Raw genomic sequence first — 16,697 nt, 5'->3', positions numbered from 1 at the left:
TTTCCAGGCATCATCGACCTGTCCCAAGTGCCACACCTGCCTGTCCTCGTGCCCCCTACCCCTGGCACCTCTGCCCCAACCATGGACCGCATCACCTACATCCCTGGGCCCCCCCAGACCTTTGGCAGTCGGCACAGCAGCTCCCCACTCTCCCCAGGTAACACTGCAGGTTGCTTTTCCCAGGGGAAAATGGTTGAGCAGGACACTCTTAATCAATCCAGGGCCATGGGCTCAGCGTGCCAGGGCAGGTGGGGAGACCCCAAATTAATTCTCACTCAGTGACCAGTCCACTGACTCCCTCCCTCCCTGCTTGTTGGGGGCTTCCCTGCTTTTCCCCCTTCTTCCCCAGAGTGGCAGCTGGCAAACAGCTCTGTGGAAGGTCATACTCCAGAGGTGGCGCCAGGACAGCTATTCCATGATTTGTCTGGGCTTTGTCACGCTGGTTGCCCTCATCTGTCCTGCTCCAGGTGACCTTGGATGGAGCTGTTCCTTATCTGCTCTGCAGACACAGCGATGTGAAGAGCAGGCAGCGTTCCCAGGGGAATTGCTGTGTCTGCAGCCACCTCACTGCCTTTCGGTTGGGTTTCAGGAGGCCCCACGCACATGACCAAACAGTCGGGATCGTCGGTGTCCGAACGGGAACGGGAGCGGGAACGGGAGCGGGAGAGGGAGCGTGAAAAATCCATCCTAGCATCCACCACGGTGGAGCATGCGCCCATCTGGAGACCAGGTAGGCCAGGCAAGAGTCCAGCACCACACCTTGGGGCCTGTGCTGGGTGGAGGTAGGTGGGGCTATAGGATGAAGGGCTAAAGAAACCATTCCTTGTGTTGTGCCCCAGGTACGGAGCAGTCCAGCAGCCGTTCGTCCTCCCACTCTCACAGCCACCAGCAGTCTCCCGTCTCACCCCGCACCCACGAGACCATCCAGCAGCGCCCCAGTGTGCTCCACAACACGAGCATGAAGATCATCTCCTCGGAGACCCCCACCCCTTCCGTCCTGCGGTACGTCCCCCTGCCACGGCTCCTGTCACTGTGCCACTGTGGCAATTAATTATAACGAGCCATGGGGATGGAGAGAGGGCTGTTTTGGCCTTCAGTCTCAGTGGGAACAGGAGTGGGGCTTCCAGGGAAGTTGTGATGGGGAGAGGCAGGTTTTGGTGCCCAATTCCTTTGCTTTCTTTAGTGACTTTTCCTGCTGCCAGGAAAGAAACCAGGAGCGTGCCTGTGCCCAAATACAGGTATTGCTCCTCTTGCTGAAGGTTGCCTGGTGGTGAGTTATGAAGGTCTCTGGGACCTGTCCATGGATTTTATGCTCTCCAGTCATCCAGGCCCAATAACCCTGTGGCCAGTTACTATGGTGGAGGCTCCATCCAAGCCCTCCTCGCTGGCCTCAGCACAGGCCAACCCTACACTCGGGAGCCCTGGAAAAAGCTTGGCCAGGCAAGGCTGGACACTGAGGCTCTGGTAACAGCATTCCTTTTCTCATGTGCTTCTCTCATCTTGGCCTTGTCTCCATTTTCCTTCCAGAACCTCCTCCACCACTACCACATCACCAATCCGCTCCACCGCCTTCCCCTCGGCCTCTACCCTGCGCTCCTCCCTCAGCGCGGCCGACGGCTACGCAGCCCCGCTGGACCCGGCCATCCTGCAGAAAGAGGCCTCGAGGGTGCGGGAAGCCAAGACAGAACGAGCCCAGACTGACAACAACATCTACACCTCAAAGCTGCCCAGTGGGGCCAACCTCGAACAGTCGCCTTCGCCCATTAAAGCCATGGAGTCAAGACCTTTGCCTGCCTCCGGACCTGGTTCTTCTCATCACTATGGCAGAGGACAGGGGAAAAGCCAGCAGCACCACCACCCTCTGGACCAGCAGCATGCAGCCTCAGGCTCCGAGCAGCACAGTAGAGAAAAGAGTCAAAGTAAACGCTTTTCCATGCAGGAGCAGGAGCTCCGAGCACTCGGTAAGACCACCACGACAGCAGCCAACTTCATAGGTGTGATTGTCATGTGCCAAATGTCTTGCTATACGGGGCAGCGAGAAAGAGGCTCGCTGAGTAACGACTGCACTAGTGATGGTAAGAAGTTGGAGGGGAGAGGTGAGAGAGCTGTGGCCTGACACCCATTATGTTTCATTATTTCTTATTTTTAGTTACACATTTTGGCTACTGGCTTCATCAGCTCCCCAAATGTGCTTGTCCCTCTGCTTTCCAGTTGTTGTGTTATTCCAGACTTTTTTATTTTTGTGTGTCTTAAGGATCTTCCTTCTCCCACCATATTTTAGTTTTTCCCATTGCCAAGTCCTGTTTTGCAAACATCGTGCAGTTCCTGGTATTGCTTTTTACAGACAATAGCCATTTGCTAATTTTGATTTCCCCATCCTTAGAAATTCCCAGGCAGTCTGTAAGGGACAGTTGTGGGTAATAAATCAAACGAGCAAAGCGGAGAACTGGGACTGTGAGTGTGACAGGGCTGCTGGCCCTCAGACACACATCTTACTGCTCATGAGCTGCAGGATCTCAGAGGGCTTTGTGGGTCTCAGTGTGGATGGGGTCCCCTTGCTTGGGGTGACCTCAGTAAGGGTCCTGGTGCTGGATGCTGCCCAATGTGGGCACCATGGACGTGGCTGTCCTGGGATCAATCAGCCCACCCGTGCTCAGCAGCCGTTTCCAGAGCAGACCACAAGAACCACTTAATAGAAATCTTGTGTAGGACACAAAAGCGCTGGGTTTAGTTATTCCAAAAGAAAGTGCAGGAAGGGGGCTGGATTTAAGGTCCGGGTCATTCTTGATGGGACCAGCCTTCACCCAGAGCATGCATCCAGGCTCCCATCAGCATGAAAAAGCAACAGACAGCCTTGGGGATTTGGTGGGACCTTGTCTTCAAGTTGCAGCATCTGCTTTGACCATCAGCACTGGGAGTTGCTGCCCCACTCCCCTTCCTGTAACCCAAGGGTGGAGTGGACACTGTACTGTAGCCAGGCAGAAGAGCTGCTCTCACTGGCACATCCTGACCCACCCAGCCCACTGCTTGGTCACATCTGGTCCCTGCCTCTTCTAGCAGTACATTCCAGGACCAAGGACGTGGCTCTGGCTGAGCTCTCCTCCACCTTCTTCCCTGGCACCAGTGTTTCCTCCAGTTGCATGTTGTGCTGTGGAGAGGACATCTCTTCTATGGCCATGACCTTACAGAAAGGAGCTGGCATTCCTCAGGACCTCACTGTTGGCTAGGGATCTTTCTAGAGCAGGATACTCCATCTTGGGCGGATCCAAAGTGTGGTCATGTGGGTGCTGGCACATATGGGGTGATGGGGGATGCTGCATCCCTGTTCCTGGTGCAGGGAGGTTCTCCATGGACTTCTCTCCCTCCCCGTGCCTCAGGTAGGGGCAGAGTCAATGTGTCTGTGCCTGGGCACCAGGGACCCTCCAGCAGTGCTGTGGATCCTCTGCCAGATGTGCCTGCTGTGGGCAGTCTCAAGGAATGGAGCATTAGGAGGGTAAAGGTCTGCAGAGGCAGAAGTTGTGTTAACAAACGTGCTTGGCTGGTGAGAGGCAGCATTTGCCTCCTCCAGGGCCCCTCCACCCTCCACCCCTGCTCTGCAGAAGCATAACCCACTGGGCCTCAGTTTCCACTCCCTGTTGAAAGGTGATGGTGGTTCCTCATTCCAGCTCTGCCTGTTTTAATGCAGCTTGAGTCTCTGCAGAGGTGGACTTGGTAGACTTGTCAGTGTTAGGGTAATGGTTGGACTCAATGAGCTTAGAGGTCCTTTCCAACCTTCATAAATGATTCTATGAGTCTATGAAAGGCCTTAAAAGGCAGAGAATGGTCAAATTTTGCCCCTGCAGTGTGTGCATCCACTGTCTCTGGAGCAAGATCTGGAGTCTCCAGGGCCTCACATCCAGTTTTCAAGTCCCTGGTCTTGGCCATGCTGGGCTTGGGGCTTTTCTTTGTAAAGCACTTGGAGACCTCTTGTGCGGCCACCTCCACTCCTGCTGAGCATCTCAGTCCCTCTGGGCATAGAGGAGGTTTTAGGGGGTGGGGAATGGGAGGGAACAAGTTGGGAACCCACAGGGGATGAATTTGGTCCCTGACACTCAAGTGTCACCATAAGCTGCTGAGTGTCCAGCTGTGCTTGAACAAGATACCACCTCTTCACTGCAGCCATGACCACAGCTGGACATCAGAGGTGGCTCCAGGGGTCCCTGCAGCGTGACCTGCCAGCTCTACCCCAATCTTTTTTTCCCTCCTTTGCTGAAAATGTGACTCTGCCCAGAAGCAATAGTGCCACAGCACCAGGGAAAAGCCAAGCAAGCTTCTGGTTTTAACTGTGTTCTCCCCTTTCCCCAGGTTTTCACGGAGGCTACAGCCCTGAGCGGATGGAAGCAGTGAGTCCCGTGAGCTCACCCAGCCTGTCACATGAGAAAGGGGCCAAGCTGCTACAGGATGCAGAGAAGGGGCACGGGGAGCATGACCTGAGGCAGAAACAGCAAGGTGAGGACAGGGAATGGCAGTGCCATCTGGCGCAGGAGAGCCTGAGCTGGCATGGGGGTCTTCTTCATCCAGATTTTGCTTGCTGTGTCCCAGTGCTGGGATGGCATTCAAGGAAGGGGTCACAGACATCATCTCATGCCTGTTGTCTTCTTTGTGCCCCCCAGGCTCGCTGAAGGGCTCGGCTCCCGAAGCCGCCCACCTGCAGCACCTTCGGCAGCCCGACGGCCCCCAGTGCCAGCCCCTGCAGAGCACCAAGGGCATGAACCAGCGGGTGGTCACACTGGCCCAGCACATCAGTGTAACTAACCTCATTCTCCTCCTTCACCTTCCTGCTGGGGCTCCGGGGAGGAGGGACAAGCCAAATGAAACACGCCTGGTGGGGACGGGATGGGAGTGATGCTGGACACCTCAACACCTCTGTTTGGGGGCTGGAGAGCAGGGGGCATCAGGGGTGTTCAGCCTGGGTGTTTGGGTCCCCAAGGAACCCATCATGACAGGAGGCAGATGTTGCATCTGCAGGGACAAACCAGCCTGTTTCCCTCCTGCTTGCCCTCTTAGTTGGGCCCAGCAGAGCAAAGGTAGAAACCAGCTCTATTTCTGACTCGGGGGGGGTTTCTTCTTTAGGAGGTCATCACGCAGGACTACACGCGCCACCACCCGCAGCAGCTCAACTCGCACATCCAGGCGCCGGTGTACTCCTTCCCCGGGGCGGCCTGCCCGGTGCTGGACCTGCGCCGCACCCCCAGCGAGGCCTACCTGCAGCAGCCGGAGCACACGGCGGCCTCACGGATCTCCCCGCAGAACGAAGGTGGCAAAAGGTGAGCTCAGAGAGTCCCACCCGAGCTGGCACAGGGCAACTTGTGCCAGTCTCAGTTCAGGTGGACCCGGGCTGCGCAGGGCGAAGAGCTGGGCAGGTGGCCTGGTAAGGGGGTGCATTGGACAGGCTGGCATTTGGCATTGCTGAATTTATGCTCCCAGGCTTGGTGCTGTGTGAATTCCCTGCTTACACAGCCCAGAGTGTAAAACTGCTTTCTGAGCTAGGCCTCTTTTCTCTGTGCTGGTGCCTCTTGCCATACCTGTTGTCCTCAAAGTGCTCTTTAGACCCCCATAACGTCCATGCATGATCTCCTTCATGATCTAGCAGGTGTCAAAGGATAGTTTAGGTGGAAAGGAGCTCTTGAGCAGGTTACCCTGAGTCATGGCCAGTTAGGTTCTGAATATCTCCACTGAGGGAGACTTCAACACCTCTCTGGCCACCCTGTCCCAGCATTGGAGCACCCTCACAGGAAAAAAGTGTTTCCTTATGTTGGGATGGAATTTCTTGTGTTTTGTTCGTGCCTCTCATCTCTTGTCCTGTCACTGTTCTCAGTCCCTGACCACATGGTTCTCAGTCCCTGACCAGATGGTTTTAAAAAACCCAAAGCAGCGTGTTTTCTATGATTCAAAGTTAATGGTATCTTTATCTTTCTCAGTGAATTAGAAGTTCGTTAGACACAAGTGCCTTGACAGCTGTAACTGTCCATTTCAGGCACCACCTGTACTTGTTTTAAAGTCACTTTCAAATCCCTGTGCAGCTACAAGGCAGGTCTGATTGCTGTTGTCTGGAATTAAAAAATGGGTCTGTCCTCCCACCCAAACAGCCACAGAGACCCAAATGCATCCAGGAATGAGTGGTGCCTCCAGACTGGTGGTTCCTTGTCAGTAAATGGGATTATTCTTCCCAGCTCTGCCTGGTCCTAGAGTTGGCTTTATAACATGAAAGGAGAGAGCCCAGCCCTGACCACCCAGTGATGAAAAAAACAGGAAAAAGAAGAGAAACCACAGAAAGAATAAAGATGTAAATTCCCAGAACTTGCTGTGCGAAATTCCTCGCAGACTCGAGCCTGGCTGTCTCCCAGGCTCTGGCCACAGGCAGGCATCGGGGGCCAGTGTTGATGCTTTCTGAGCTGCCCCAGCTCCAGACCCCCTCCTGCAGCCAGCCCCTGTGTGGCCCTGACAAGGTGCATGAGGGGTGGCGGGTGCTGTCTCCACTGTGTTCACAGATACGATGGAGAATCAAAATCCATGTCCCCAAAGGGTTAATGTCACAGCCCTCTGCCAGCCAGGGACACTCCTGAGCTGACAGGTCCCGGGACTGGTCCCTCATCCCTGCTGGGCAGTTGTGTTTGGGGTGGCGGGGGATCGGGGCCATGGTTTGGCTCAGCCCGGCTCTGCACGCCCAGGCTGGTCTCTCCCTCTGGCCCGTGTTAGGAGGCACTAGGAGTCCACAGGATGTGAAAGGTTTGGCTGTTTTCCCTGCTGTAGGAAAACGGTTTTGGCCGTTTTACCTCTCTCAACCCCAAGCTGCTGCAGGGACAGAACCGATGGCATGTTCCCGTTGCTCCGCAGGTCCCCGGAGCAGGGCAAAGCCGCGGCCGGCGGGGCTGACAGCTGTATCGAGCCGGTGTCTCCACCAGACGGCGTGGGAGAAGCAGAACACGCCAAGAGCGCCCCTTACCCCGTCCTGTTCCGCGAGGGAGAGCCCATGGACCAGAGGTACCGCCCAGGAGCAGGCGCTGGAGGCAGCTGAGGATGGGGATGCCCCCACACGTCCCCTGGCTCAGGCTCCTTTCCTTGCTGACAGAAGCAGTGTCCCATCTCAGGGTGCTGCTTGCTTGTAGAGGCTTTTCAACACAGTTGGGATAGGGAGAGAGGTTGGAGATCCTGAGTATCACAGGAGTGCCCAGGCTGACTCTGAGCAGTTACACCAAGGGCAGAGGCTCTCTAGGTAGGACTTTGTGCACTGGACGTTGCAGAGGTTTCCAATGGTCTTTTGCTTTGCAGGATGGGGTCCAAGTCCCCAGGAAACAACACTCAGCCTCCAGCTTTCTTCAGCAAGCTGACTGAGAGCAACTCTGCCATGGTGAAGTCCAAGAAACAGGAAATCATCAAGAAGCTCAGCACGACCAACAAAAACGAGACAGAGTACAGTAAGGACCAGTGGGGAGAACAAATGGAGGGCACTGGTGGGGAAAAACCTCAAGGACGCAGGAAGCAAAGAAAATTTGGGAATGGGTGCTGCTGTGTTAAGGGCTGGGAGCTCCCAGCCTGCTCCATCTGCACTTAAGAGTTGGACTCCAGGGAGGCGCTGGGGTCTTCCCACCCTGTGTTTTCATGCTCTGGGGCTGCCAATGCCACCCACACCAGATAAACTAAATAGGAAGGAAATAATGAGCTGAGCATGGAGGAGACTTAAAGAGACTTAATTGATATTTTAATGAATGGCCAGCCAAGCTGAATCCTTCCTCCTTGGGATGCATCTCCCCCCAGCATTACTTTAAGCCCTATGTCAATATTGGTGCAGCTCTGTAAAACTAACCAGGCTGGCTTAGATTAGAAATTCAGCCCATTCATTCATTAACCGCTAATAGAGTAGATAGGATCATAATTTAATTTAGCCCAGCATTATACAGTCAATACTAATTCAATTTGAATCCATCTTACAACAGCTGCATCGGATAAGAGGGACCGAGCTGTCTCGTCTCCTGGCTGATGTTACCATGAGCCAACAGTATTGTTATGCCCCTTTGGGGACACGTGGCTGAACCCTGTGACCTTCCACACTTTTCCTTATCAAGGGAAAATATATAGAAATAGGATACTCCTCTTATTTGATGAGAATTTCCGTTATTCTAAGGAAAACGATATCCAAGTCAAACAGCTCAGCTAAGAGGGAAAATATTGATTTAACATTTCTTCTCCTCCTCCTCGCCCTCCCCACTGCCCAGACCTGCTCCCTGGATAGGGGGTATTCAGCCTTTGGAAATCCCATAGGCAGGAGAGAGAGTTTGGCTTCATGGAGCTTGTAATCCCAAGGGCAGGAGGGAGAAAAGGAGGGAGGCCAACACTGAGCACAAAGACATTGCCCTGGCTTTCTGGGCTCTGCTTTTCTGCTCTTTCCACCTGAAAAAGGTACCCGCTGTGGATCTCCCAAAGGTACTGGGAGTTGTTCCTGGTCCCAGCCAGCACCCACAGACCCACCCCAGTGCCTGGGGGAGGTGGGCTGCTGTCAGGCTGGGTGCCATGACAGGAACATGGGAATCTTGTCATGGGTGGCACAGCAGGTCCTCCCTGCCACCAGCCTGCACATGCTGCTCTCCATACTGAAGAGCTTCTTTGTTTTTCTCCAGATGTTGGGCAGCCTGGGACAGAGATTTTCAACATGCCAGCGATTACAGGAGCAGGTAAATCCCCCACATACCCATACCTCATTCCCCACAGGGCTTACAGGCATGGAGAGCAGGAGGTTTGGTAGATTTAAGCATCTCCTTTTCTCCTTGCCCCATAAGACCAAGCATAACAGTTGCTGGGAGGCAGAAACCTCAGGACACACCATAACTCTACTGTTGGGTTGGAAACAGGGCAGTGTAATTCCTCAGAAAATCTGGCAGAATTTGAGGAGAGGTTAAAAGTCAAGTCATCTGATGCCAACAGAGGGTTAAACCATAGCAAGGTGGACCTCACAGCAGGAGAGAGCACCATGCTCTTGGTGGGACCTTCTGGTCAGCCATGGGTGGGTGGGAGGGCAGCAGCAAAGGGGAACGTGAGGGTGGGGAGCAGGGTCTGTGCTCTGCAGGATGGGCACGAGGCAGGAACCAGTTGCAAAAGCAAACTGGGATGAGAGCAGCACCCTGTGCTGGGCAAACTGGCAATGGCTGAGGACCAAAAGGGGACATGGCTGAGACATGGAGAGGGGCAGAGGAACATGACCAGCCCAAGGGGAAATGACAGTGGGAATGCTGTTGTGCTGTTACTGCCTGCAACATGTCCAGGTGGGCTCTCAAATGAATGACATGAATCCCCATTGAGGAATACTAATTGGTACTTAATTCATTAAGGATTAATGCTCTCCTACAGCAGGAATGCTTTTGGGTTGTTAGTTTTAAGTAGGAGAACAGCAGCCTTCCCACAGCCAAGGGCAGGAGGTGCTGTGGGCAGGGGCTTGGTGAAGCAGGAGGGCCAGTGGTGTAAGACTGCTCACCCGTGGGAATGTGTTTGGGAGAAGGAGCCAGCTGACATCATCTGCTGGGATGAGCGGGTACAGCCAGGTGGGACCTGAGGGTCCCTGGCAGCCAAAATTTGGGGGTCAGTTCTGGCCAGAGGGGACCAGGAGAGACCCTGCCCATGTACGGAGAGACAAATGTCCAAACCAGGTTTACAGGAACCTGGGATCCGTCCCTTTCTGAGCAGAAGGGCGGCGATCCCAAAAGGAACACCTCAGGATGGGGCGAGCTGGGGTGCCTGGCAGTTTCGTGTCTGTATTTTGCCCTTGCTTGTTCCCTGTAACCGCCACCCCGGGAATGATGGTGGCGTGGCTGAGCCTCGGTCCCTGTGCGGTGCTGCTCCATAACTGCATGGCTTGAGACTCACACCCACGCGGACACCACTGCGCCTCTGCATCCTGTCCCGTAGCCATGGCTCAGCCCGGGGGCCTCTGGCCCACCTGGGCACCTGGCCTGGAGGGGGAAGGGAGGGCTGGGGCAGTGGGCAGGGGGCTTGCAAAGAGCGCGAGGAGGGACAAAAGGGCGCTCCCCTCTCCCCACATCACCCTACCCCGCACAGGCAGCTCCATGGGCTGCGTGCTCTCCTCCGGGAGCTACCTGCATTTGCCACCTCTGATGCCAGGGCCAAATCCAGGCCCTTCTTTCTGATCGAGTGTTTTTATGGGGTACTCACCCTTCTTCCCCGTGACTTCCTTTATGGGAAACTGTCCCAGCCTCCATATTCTTGGCACACCGACTTTTGCTGTGTGTGCATATGGATCCCACATCCAGGTGACATTCTTCCTGCCCCCCATGCCTCCCATGTTGGGAGTGCAGCCCCTGTTTCTTGCAGCTGCTCCCTGGGGATCAACAACAAACCCTTACTCCCCCATTCTCCCATCTCCTGGCCCCAGGGAACCCTCCCAAAACCCCTATAATCCCAGAGTGAGTCTCATCCGTCCCACTGCCAGCCCCTGCTGAGCCCCGGGGCGGGATGGAGCGGGCGGAGGAGGAGGAGGAGGAGGACGGGTGCATCGCAGCGCTTTAAAGAACAAGATGACAAAGTTTGTTGCTTTGCGAGAATGTGCTGACTGTTTGTTTCTTCCCTTCTCCCTTGTCTCCTTTCTCCCCCTTTCCCCGTCCCCCCCATCTTTCTTCTCATTTGGCTCCCCCCCATCTCCCGTCCCCTCTCTCCTCCCTCTCCCGTATCTCCCAGGGCTAATCAGTTGTAGGAGCCAGTCGGTCCAAGAGAATTCCAGTACCAACATGGGGTTGGAGGCAATAATTAGGAAAGCCCTAATGGGTAAATATGACGAGCAGTGGGAAGAGCGCTCACCTCTCAGTGCCAATGCTTTTAACTCTCTGAATGCCAGTGCAAGCCTGCCCGCTGCTATGCCCATAACTCCTGCTGATGGACGAAACGAGGACGTGCGCTCCTTGCCAGGTCTGCAGCCCTCTCCACCTTCGCTCTCTCTGTGTTATTAATTCTCAGCCTTTATATTTCCCCTTTGACGGGTGGATTTATTCCTCCCCTTCCCCATTTTTTGTTCATTTTGATTTTCTTTTCTCCCCACCCTCCCCCAGCTTTGAGCTTTGTGAATCTGCTGATTAATCCTGGTCTTGTTTGATGTTAATTTAATAGTCTCCGAAGGTGCTGTTGCTTTCTCTAAACCACTGACTTGCTCCTTTCCCCATTTGTTGGTTTTTAATATCTCTTTTTCCTATATATATTTTTTTACACAATGGAAAGGTTTATGGGGGCAAAAGCCCCCACCCAAAAATCAAAGCCATAAACCTTAATAGCCACCCCCAACTATCTGTAAACCCTGGGTGGGACCAGTGCTCCCACAATAGAGGAAGGAGCTGAGAAGGACCAGAGTGGGGGACACAGGGCAGGGTGGCATTCTCTCCCCACCTCGGGCTTTGGGGTGTCAGGGCAGAATCCAGCCTGGCACGGGAGGTTTGATGGGATCTGGGAGCACCTGGAGCAAGAGGGAGATTTTTAAGGGGGCTAAAAGTGATAGATGGGAGATGAGATGATAAAGAGAGCAGGGTTGGGAGTGAGCTGTCCTGTGGGCCCTGGTGGGGGCCTTGCAAAGCCCACTGGGCCCCGTGGTGGGGTCTGCTCAGCTTCAGGGGGACTTGAGCAGATCTGGGAGGGTTGTTGAGCAGATCCCCAGTTAAGGAAGGGAGGGAGGAGGGGGGTCAGGAATGGATTCAGCTGATCCGAGGGAGCATTTGTCCCCTGCACGCTTCCTAAAGGTAGAGTGCCTCATGCAAGGCCCCTGTACAGAGCATGGCACCAGTGCTAGGGATCACCCTCAGCAATCCAGGCACAGAGTCCCTGACTCAGGAGCAGTGTCCTGGGCGCACATGTGCACCTTCCTCCAGGTCAGCTCACACCAAGCGCTCTAAAGCTTGTTGCAGAAAAGCTTTTCTGGCTCCTGCATGAAACCAGCAGCTTATTCCAGCCATGTTTCCCCATGCCTGGCAGAGGCTGCCTGGCCAGGCGAGGTGGGATGCAGAGCCCATCTATCCCTCCCCCTTGGGGAGCTCCCCCTGGTTTATCCAGGCTCACATCCCTGGCAGAGGCCCTTTGGCTTTAAACCTTTTAAAAACTGGCTAAACAGCCCCAGGGATTCTACTGTAAGGACGGATCAAAGACCATCCTAGCACGTAGACCATGGGAATGAAGAATGTGTCTGGGGCTCCAGCACCCATGTAGCTCCTGGAGGGTCCCTGCCAACTGCCTGTGGACATGGAGCAGCACATGGAGCTCCGTCCTATGACCCATTTTTGTGGGCTGAGCATTGAGCTGGCTCAGGAGCAGACCCTGCAGAGAAATAGCTTGGCCAAAGCCACGTGGCTGCTCCTGCCCCACGTCCCTCCATGGGACAGTTGGTGGCATCAACCCAAAGGGCGGAGCAGCCCAGGAGGGGAGAGAGACCTCCTGTCTGCTGTGCCTGCCTGCCCCATTGCCCTTCCCCCATGGTGCCATCGGCCGGGGTGAGCTTTTCTCCTGCCACAAGCCATTTTTGCAAGCTCCTAAAAAGGGAAGCGCTGGGAACCTGCACCCCCTCCCTGATCCCCTGAATCCTGTCACGATGAGCCGGGTGACGAGCGGGTGCTTCTTTTCGCAGGAGGAGGGGGGAAGCCAAAGATCGCTGCCAGGCCCAACAGCCGCAAGGCCAAGTCCCCGGCGCCGGGTCTGTCCTCGGGCGAGCGGCCGCCCTCGGTCTCCTCGGTGCACTCGGAGGGGGACTGCAACCGCAGGACACCCCTCACCAACCGCGTCTGGGAGGACAGGCCGTCGTCCGCAGGTAGGGCTCGGGGGACGGGTCCCCAGAGTGGCCGTGCCACCCTCGCAGGGGTGTGGAGGGGCTGCAGGGGGATGCGGGAACAGCCACCCCCCACCGCTGACTCTCTGCTTCCTCCTCTCGTGCAGGTTCGACGCCGTTCCCCTACAACCCGCTCACCATGCGGCTCCCCAGCGGGGTGGTGACGGCAGCCCCCACCGCCCCGCTGCCGCAGGGGACCCCCAGCAGCCAGCACCATGCCTGGGACGAGGAGCCCAAGCCTCTGCTCTGCTCCCAGTACGAAACCCTTTCGGACAGTGAATGAGAGGAGCCCGGGGCAGGGAGACGGCGACCAAACCCAGGGTGTGGGGAGCAAGCGGGACGCCCCGGGCGAGTGCCCACCGCCCCGGCCCCGCCGGCTCTCACGAGCGAAGATGTAGGAGCAGAGCTATTTCGTTTTTCCCTTTTCCTTTATTTTTTCCCTTCCTCCCCAACCAGCCAATTTGGGGAGGGGGGGGTGTTATTTTTTTTTTCATTATTATTATTATTTTTGTTTGTTTGTTTGGGTTATTTTTTTTCTTTCTCAACATCTGGGAATTTCTGCATCCTCTTTGGTCCGATAAAGAAAAGAAAAAGAAAAAAGCCTTAACGAGACAAAACCCAAGGAACCCATCTTCGATCTTGGCAGCCGTGCTGGGCGGTGACCCCCGTGCTCGAGAGGGACTGTGAGCTGCCACGCGCCCGTCCCGGTCGGTACCGCGGCTCGGACGCCTCTGGCTTGGCGCCTTTCCGCGGAGTCGGGCAAGGGGCTGTGGCATTGCTCCCAAGGAGTCGAGCGAGGGGCCGCGGGATGCTCCTGCGGAGTTGTGCAACGGGCTGTGGGATGCTCCCCCACATCCCAGCCATGGGGATGTGCCACAGAAATGCAAAACCTGGAGCGGGTTAAAGAAAAGAAAAACGGTTTAAGAAGCGAAACGGGACGGAACACCCTGGGTTGGTTCCCCAGCTGATCCGAGGGCTGGTGGCCTGTCATTCCCATGTCACAAGACGTATCAGCCCCACAGCGACACACTTTGAATGTGGCTGGGATGAGTGGGCAGGGGAGGGAGTGAAGAGCTGTTTCTTAAAAAAAACCCACAAAAAATCCTGGTCCCTTCGGTGGAAGCGATCCCGGGTAACTCGGAGCGGGCAGGGACGTCCCGGGGCTGGCTCATGTGCTGCCCACCGAGGGGCTCGGTTGCTTTAAGTGCATTGTTTTCTGAATGGTGAGAAAAGGCAATTGTAAATTGTATTGGTCTACAGGGTATATTTTTGATACCTTCAGTGAATTATGTCAATATTTTACGCAAGGAAGGACTTAAACAAAACACAGTATTACATGCTGTAAAAGAGGTTCTGTTCTTACATGCAGGCTTTGATGCGTTTGTCCATTGTATGGAAGGGTTTAAAAAAAAAAAAGGTAACAGTGATCCATCAAAGTTATCTGGGAGTCAGGAGAATGTATGTACTTAGTTTAAAAAAAAAAAAAAAACCAAACAAAATCTTGCCATGGTTGCAGGGCCCCCCGTTACACACACCTTTGCTGGTTGTAGACGTTGATTCTCCAGAGCCCTCCGAGCTGGCCGGGGCAGGGGCAGAGCGGGCATGAGACCGGCGTGGCAGGGAGTTCACAGGAAACTTTAAAAAAAAAAAAAAAAAGACAAAAAGGAAAAAAAAAGGAAAAAAAAAGTTTTTATTGTATTTTTGTGATACACACGAATGCTCTACTTTACATTATTTTTTTCATTCCATGATGTTGGCTCATATCCGCAGTTACATGGTTAAAGAACAAAATATTAGACTTTTTTTTCATTCACTTCTGCTTTCTCGCTCTGGGGGGGAAAAACAAATGGCAAAAAAAAAAAAAAGAAATAAAATGTATTAAATGCTTTGCATTTTATGCGCTAGAGGAGCCCCAGCCCAGCCCAGCCTGTCTGGGTGGGCGTCAGCCCCCATGTCCCACACACGGGCCCAGCGGCACAGCCGGAGCCGTCACCTTCCCCACGGATCTTTCTTTTCCCCCTGCAACGTTCCCAGGTTGATTCTGATTTCAAAGCAAGAGAATGATGGTGTTTGTTGTTTGTTTGGGGGTTGTTTTTTTTTTGTTGTTGTTGTTGGGGGTTTTTTTTGGTTTTTTTTTTTTACAATGTACAGGTTTTTAATGTTCATCAATGTTTGTGTCTTTTCTGTTGTGCTTTTTTTTTTTTTTTTTTTTAAGAAAAAAAAATCCGAGACAATGCACAAGCGATGTGGAAGTCTTTCCGTTCCCAGGTTATTGCTGCTGGTGTCTCCGTGGCTCTGAGCTGTACAAACTCACAGAGCTGATGTCTGGGCATAACGCTATTAAAATGTTGCAGATTTTGCTGGGAAAAAAAAGAATTATCCAAATCCAACCCATCTTCAAAGCTGCCTCCTTAACCGATTCGGAAAAAGTAGAGGAAAAAAACCCCAACCACAACGAAGAATAAAGTTCCCACTTGGCACAGTAGCAATACTGTGTGCTGCTTGGTGTCTCCAGATGTCCAGGAAGGCGCCAGGTGCCGGTGGAAGGTGGCTGCGGAGCTGACGATGCCGGGTGCCCATGGATAGCAGCTGCAGGGCTGGCGGTGCCGGGTGCTGGTGGAAGGTGGCTGCGGAGCTGGCAGCTCCACCAAGTGGCATCGCAGACCCTGCCAGCATCCCAGCGAGGGTTGAGACATGGCAAGAAGGCGAGAGAAGGGGGACGGAGCTGCTGCCTTTGGGGCGGAGGCACTGAGCCACGGCTTTGCCATGGCTGGTCTCGCCAGTGGTGCTGCAGCATGCTGGGGATGGAGGTGCTGGGGTGGCATTTGGGTCCCTCACCATGTGGGCACCCCATGTCAGCCCTGCAGCCAGATGTGGTGACATCAGGAAGGGCCATGGGCTCCAGCCAGGAGCTGCAGAGCCACCTTCTCACCTCCTCAGCTGGAGCGGGGTTGGGTTGCCCTCCCTGTTAGTCCCAGGCAGCATTCAGCATGGCTGGCACCTGAAGCCATGGGATGGAGAGTTTAAGAGCCAGTCCCACTTGTCAGTGCCAACCCCATAATGGTGTATCTCTTTGTCTCTCCACTGTGTTTTCCCTGTGTGCAAGGTGAGGGGCCAGGGCTGGCCAGGAACCCCAAAGCACAGCAGGGGAGCAGGCCAGGGGTGCATGAGACTGGGAGAGAGAGACACGCAGGATTTGCTCCAGTGGGAACCTACACCTGAGGAGTCCCCCTTGCTGGGAGCCACAGCACTGCTTGGTTTTGCCACTTTCTGTCTTGCTGCGTCTCCATCGTCAGGTCTCCCCGTGCACATCCCGTCCCACACGGACCCTCCTGCAGCCGCCTGTCCCCTGGAACATCCCTGCAGCAGCAGGGACAGGGATAGGGGAACACTGCAGGGGGAACATGGGGCAGCAACAGCTCCTCTTGGGGAGCTCTGAGCCACCTTCCTGGGGTGCTGGAGTGGGGAGCATCCTCCCACTTGGGTTAATTAATTTGGGTCAAATCAACGTGGGCAGGAGGCTCACAGCTGCTTGGTGGGGATCCCCCCAGACCCGGGGGGCTGCAGTGGGATGGCCCCCATTTCCCTGCTCTGATGTGGGCTGGAGGAGCATGGTTTTGGGAAAGGGAAAGCTGCTGCTCCTGCAGGTTGTGGTGCTTCCCCCTCTGGCCGTCATTCTCCCCACTGAGGCATCCTCAAGCCCCCCAAAACCTTGCGGCACGGTCCGATGGCACCTCCTTGCACTGCCGGCTGTGGTTGTGCCATCCAGGAGAAAGTCACGTTAGACTATTAAAAAAACCCCTAAGTTTAAACTTAATGTTCACCGACTTTGTGACTTGTACAAACAGGC

At 54.7% G+C, this 16,697-nt stretch overlaps 2 protein-coding genes across 2 annotated transcripts in view; one reads left to right on the top strand and one right to left on the bottom strand.

Annotated features, from left to right (window-relative positions):
• Positions 1-15,332, top strand: part of NCOR2 (nuclear receptor corepressor 2) — a 186,938-nt gene extending 171,606 nt beyond the window's left edge. Inside the window, 13 exon segments of the mRNA XM_025895502.2 lie at positions 8-157; positions 590-730; positions 840-1,002; positions 1,528-1,961; positions 4,345-4,488; positions 4,653-4,786; positions 5,113-5,306; positions 6,877-7,023; positions 7,312-7,457; positions 8,658-8,711; positions 10,726-10,812; positions 12,650-12,829; positions 12,955-15,332. Coding sequence (XP_025751287.2) covers positions 8-157; positions 590-730; positions 840-1,002; positions 1,528-1,961; positions 4,345-4,488; positions 4,653-4,786; positions 5,113-5,306; positions 6,877-7,023; positions 7,312-7,457; positions 8,658-8,711; positions 10,726-10,812; positions 12,650-12,829; positions 12,955-13,130 — 2,150 coding nt within the window. The 3' untranslated portion in view covers positions 13,131-15,332.
• RFLNA (refilin A) overlaps positions 14,388-16,697 on the bottom strand; it is a 28,482-nt gene continuing 26,172 nt past the window's right edge. The window contains 1 exon segment of the mRNA XM_018076323.2: positions 14,388-14,482. The gene's annotated coding sequence lies outside the window, so the exon portion shown is untranslated.

This window comes from Manacus vitellinus, unplaced genomic scaffold (genome assembly GCF_001715985.3).
Source record: "Manacus vitellinus isolate BGI_N305 unplaced genomic scaffold, ASM171598v3 scaffold_31_pilon, whole genome shotgun sequence".
In the NCBI taxonomy this organism is placed as follows: Eukaryota; Metazoa; Chordata; class Aves; order Passeriformes; family Pipridae; genus Manacus; species Manacus vitellinus.
This window is presented reverse-complemented; position numbering and strand designations above follow the sequence as displayed.